Here is a 5,160-nt window from a genome sequence, read left to right as displayed (position 1 = left end):
GACTTTGCGTTGCGTCAGTTCGTGCTCGACTGTGACAAACGTGAGTTTTTTCGTGATCGTGCATGTACCACAAAGAGTTCCAAAGCACGATCTACAAAGACTAAATGCCTTACTGACAATTAGTCTCGATGTTTTGATCCTTTTCAAACATGTTTTACACACGGACGTTGAAGCATGTGCGACTTGCTCCTTTTTGTGGTTTTGTTCGACAAGCCACGTCAACTTCTTCATTTGGCCACAGTACGAATACTTGGATCCTGCCATTGTAGCTTGTACCATCCCCATGACAGCCATCGTTCGAATCATATCACCACCAGGGTCCATAAATCCTGTGCCTCGACAATCGGTACGATCGTTTTCTTGACGAAAGATACAACTAAAGGACATGTTACCACGCACGCGATGCGGCAAGTCGGGTGTCTGTGGAAAATTTACCGAGTGGTATATGTGGTACCCTACCCGTTCTCCATTCTTAAGACATAAGATACCAGAAGCCTCAACAAAGACATAGTCTCGATTGTGTATCAGTCGAGTTGATGCACCAGGTATGTCAATCTCTATCCACTTGACTACCACAGTTCGAAATGGATCGTCGAAACTTGGCTCGATAATGGTCGCAAGTAATGCTGCAGCACTGAAATCATGCAGATACGATGCTTTGATACGCATATCTTCCAATGTGGGACTTACAAGACCAAACATATTATCATCCAATGTACCAGGCAAAGCACCAACCATAAGAGATGAAAGTAATTTGGATTCTGAATTCGACTTTTTTCTCTCAAGGTACGTCGTTGTCATACCATAGCGTGAAAAACTTTTCCAACGCGACAAGTCAATTTTCTTCTCATTGTGCACATACTCTTCATATTCGCTAAACTTTGCGAGAATCATTTCATCCAAAAGCGCTACGAGTTTCGCACGTTCTTCACTTGACAGAATCAGCGGATTAAACGGATTTTCACTGAACCGTTTGTTATCCATGTGGCAATACTAGTTGATATTGTTCGATCCTGAAAAATCCTGAATGCCACCACTTCCGACGGAATTACTCTTGTAACCTCACGACAGGTGCGTGCTAATGTCCCCCAGAAAGACTTGATGATAGGCTATCCATTATTGATACCTATATACGCGGTAGGATATCTTAGGACGTGTTTTGGTTTAATCTTGGAAGTAAAGATCATTACTTTTCCAGCGACATAGAAATGTAACGTGTACCTCAGCAAGAAGAAATGTTCTTACTGCTAGAATTCGTAAAAGCTTTTGCCGTCCGATCTTGAATATCTTTTGAAGAATCATCTCGCAGGTAGTAATGACTTAGTTAATCTTTAAAATGTTATCTAACTCAATGTATTGGTACAATTGCCTGGTTTATGGAGAAAGCGACAGGCTCCATTTACAGCTTTGAAAAGAGTGATAAAACGGCGATTCTTCAATGAAACTTTAAAGATAGTGGAATGGTATAGTTATATGTAGAACTCATCGATAATCTCAACTCTGCGACATTATAACAGCAGTCAATAGTTTTTTCTGAAGTATCTCGTCTTTCACACTTCTACACCTCAAGGAGTCATGATAACCTTTTATAGTTTGTTTTTACACTGAGTGAAGTCTAGCGCGGATCAAAATTAAATACAGACGTCCTACTACCGACTGTAATAAAATCCAATACAATGCATAGAGTGAAGCAGCTCAAGCACTTCATGAAGTCCTTCCACTCCCGTCCGTTCCGAGTGCTAGTTGAGTAACTCCATTCTTTATTCGACGCATGGTGGCAAATGCAGCACACACGCTGGTCTGAGTGCATGGTACAAATTTTTAAGTTTCAAATCCAAACACATCATACTCCTTTGAGAGAAATAGCAACTTATGAGCCTTCCAGTTTCACTCCCAAGTGAAGCATGCCAATCCATATTATGTCCGTTAGTCGACGTAGACTCATATGATTAGTGCTTCACGTTAAGTGCACGATAGCCACGTTGGATCTGGTAGGATATGACGACCCAGTCGGGACAAGAGTGTATTCTTTTTGAAGATGTAGCCACTGATCTCGGCTCCTATCTCTTCACGGAACGATGAGACACGCTTGGCGAGCTTTCGTCTCTGGTAGGTATAGCGGAGATTGTGCGATCAGTGATCTAATGATCAGAGCCATTTGAGAGCATTCACTGATTAGGAAAATGCGCTGATAACACATGTCTAAGAACGCTTTAATTAGGCTTGGAGAAAGCACATGCGTTGCATACATTCATTTATGATGAATGTCCAGCTATCGGAAAGTAGACGGAAATTGCTCCTCTCACAAAAGCGGCTAAGATGGCTATGAAGTTAGTCATGCTTCAGACGGAGCATCAACGCATCACGTTTACAATCTACAAGCTAGGCGGCCGCGCGCGAGAACGGGCACTTACAGGCAGTAAAGTGGTGGAAGAGGTATCCCGCCAAGAAACATTTTGGAGGGACAGATGCACCGGGGTATTTGTACCGTCTGACAGGGACTAACGTGTGTGTAAAATTCACTTTTTAAAGATATGAGAATTAGCAGACACTTACAAGCTCTGAATGCTGCGATGGCATCAAGCCCTTTTTCTGAGGTGGTAACATCATGTAGGGACTCCAGCATTGTGCAGCTCGCTCTGAGTCCTTCTAAACTTTGGCCACCTCTCTCGAGGATGCGATGAGAATATTGCTCAACGTGAAGTTCAACTTCAGTACCGTAAAGAACAATTGGTGCGCGAATGAGGAGACGCTACAAATATGCATGAGACGATATATCATAGTCTACTGACGTGCCACAAAGCAGTCATTAAGCTGCCGGGTAGCACTGTCGCTCTCAGATATCATGCATCTGTAGGAGTGTTCAAGATCAACGCCTTGTGTGGCCAAGTTTTTTTTAATTGATATTTATGTGGTGTTTATGGTCGGCTTTTGCGCTGATTTGTTCGACGAAATTGACGAGAGAACACATTCAGTCCGCCTGTGCCTTCTGGTAAGATTTATGAATTCATTCAACCGCGCAGATATCGATGTCATTAAGGGTCAGCATCAAAGGATGCGACACTATATCTGAGAGGCGAGATCGTATCCTAGGGTCCCCACTCGTGATTTTGGTAAACTTCAGCCATCCAGTGGCTTTAAAATCTAATTCCTCACAACGCCTTGATTGTCAAAATATACGAACAGAAGGCGAAGGGTTTGGGAAATTCCGAAAAAGATGTGATATCAGTGCTTCTTGCTTCTGGAAATGTTGAAGGATCTTCTCAAGTCTTCCTTTGAGAAGCGAGGACTTTTGCTTAGAAGCAAAGTGCGACGCTGTCTGGTCATAAGTCTCGTTTAAGATACGGACTCACTTTCAGTATGACTTGACTAGTATCAAACAATCTTTTACTAAATAACGTTAGTGTCACAAACTTCAATCCATCGTGAAGTTTAATGATTTACGAATCCATCTCTGCTAGGCACGCAAAATCTTGGACGTCAAATAGCCAATTGCGACAGTGGACAACCTTTAATCGATCAGAGGCGAGAAAATTAAACTTTTTATCCTATGGCGTCTTAGTATTATCAAGTGATGACAAGATGACTTCTCACTTGTTGATACCGGACCGGCTATTGTGTCACTTGTTCGACTGAGATCCGGAAAGCGACATTGTGTAAGATGCCATTGGCCCATACTAAGCGATTTGACGGCATAGATGTTTTCTTCCGCGCAAAGCACAAGAAGGCTTGGCGAATGAGTCAATTCTCAATTGTTTTTGTCTTTCTGCATCAGCAAAAGTCACAACAAGTGACGAATTTCCAGTGTAATAAAGATACAGGCGGCTCTGCCGCAAATAAAACAAGTTAAAAACAGTTATTTTGAACGAAAGTGTGTATCTGCTTGGCTAAAGGTTTTGGGTAATGTTTGAGTTGGCGGATTGCGATCCGCTATACGCATACTGGTTTAAGTATAGAACATAAGGTTGGTGACCGTAGCTACGCTTCCTTTAAGCAAAGAGCTACGGTAACCCCACTTCTTTTGGTAGCACTTGTAGTTTACCTATACTTGAGGCGTCACGAATGATCCTTTAGAAGAATGGAGCAATACCCCAGAGCATGCAGAACGGGCTATAAAGTGTCAAGATTCTGCTGGGCCCTGAGGGCGTGCAACATCTTGCTTCCCAAGGACCTGGAGCGATAAGCGCACCTCAAGACGTTTACAAAAGTGCTCCGCTAGAGCACCTGGAGCAGGAGATGTCAGCGTCGACTGCGTCCATGGCGCCATCGTCGGCGACGGATGACCTCTCCCGACGCAGGCCGCCCATGGTGAGCGTAAAGACCTTCGAGGGAATGATGGCGAGAATCTTGTGCTCTGGGTGAAGGAGGCCAAGATGGCTATAGCATCCGCCATGCTTCACACCGAGCAACAGCGCGTGACGCTAGTTATCCCCAAGTTTGGTGGTCGAGCGCAAGAATGGGTACTGTCGTGCGGCACTTTGGTCAAAGAAGCGTTTCCGCCCTGGAAGGAGCTAAAGCTGCAGCACTTACGAAAGTTCTCGCTGCCTCACCAAACATATCGCGTGCGATCTCGTTTCCTTGCCACCCGACTGGGCAATGATGAAATTGGTGGATTTTGTCCAAGGGCTGCATACTCTCATTGTCGGGATTGCAGTCGATCTTTTCTCCAAGGGTTCACAGTGACCGTCTTTTATGGAGGGCCTCCGCAATGACGTGGCCAGAATGAAAGTCTTCCGTGTGTATTCGTCTTCTTTCGAAGAAGCTATGAATGTGGCATTCAATGCCATATTCACCTATAAGTCGGCACGACTTGGTTGGAATACAAACACTTAGAGCTCGTCGAGCGGGTCTGAGCCAATGGATCTCACCTATGCTGACAAAGGGGAGGGAGAGCTCCGAGCTGCCGGGCAGCATTTGAATACCCGACGGTGCTTTGTCAGTGGATACACCCGTCACCTTCGGACGGCTGTACTCTGCGCAAGGTGCGTCAAGGTTCATTGAACCGACGTCCCGCTTCTTACCAGTCTGGTTTGTCGTGGGGAAACGACAACACCTAGTACGCGGGGTCGTCCTACTGGGAAGAATTGAGTTCTTTTAAGCCTCAAAGCGGTAGAGGACAGCAGGGCCCAGTCCCGAAAAGTTACGTGCTCTTGACTACGG

General features: G+C 44.8%; 2 protein-coding genes across 2 annotated transcripts; one reads left to right on the top strand and one right to left on the bottom strand.

Moving 5' to 3' along the window:
• Positions 1–14: 14 nt before the first annotated feature.
• On the bottom strand, positions 15–984 carry PHALS_08906 (START-like domain; the record flags this gene model as incomplete). The annotated part of the gene is made up of 2 exons (XM_024724339.1): positions 15–91; positions 159–984. 2 exons carry the CDS (start codon positions 982–984, stop codon positions 15–17), a joined length of 903 nt encoding a protein of 300 aa, XP_024575226.1.
• A 1,936-nt stretch (positions 985–2,920) lies between these two features.
• PHALS_08905 (uncharacterized protein) lies at positions 2,921–3,279 on the top strand (the record flags this gene model as incomplete). Its single annotated transcript, XM_024724338.1, has 2 exons — positions 2,921–2,992; positions 3,187–3,279. 2 exons carry the CDS (start codon positions 2,921–2,923, stop codon positions 3,277–3,279), a joined length of 165 nt encoding a protein of 54 aa, XP_024575225.1.
• Positions 3,280–5,160: the final 1,881 nt, after the last annotated feature.

The sequence above is a fragment of the Plasmopara halstedii genome (genome assembly GCF_900000015.1).
Source record: "Plasmopara halstedii genome assembly, contig: Scaffold_323, whole genome shotgun sequence".
Lineage (NCBI taxonomy): Eukaryota > Oomycota > Peronosporomycetes > Peronosporales > Peronosporaceae > Plasmopara > Plasmopara halstedii.
This window is presented reverse-complemented; position numbering and strand designations above follow the sequence as displayed.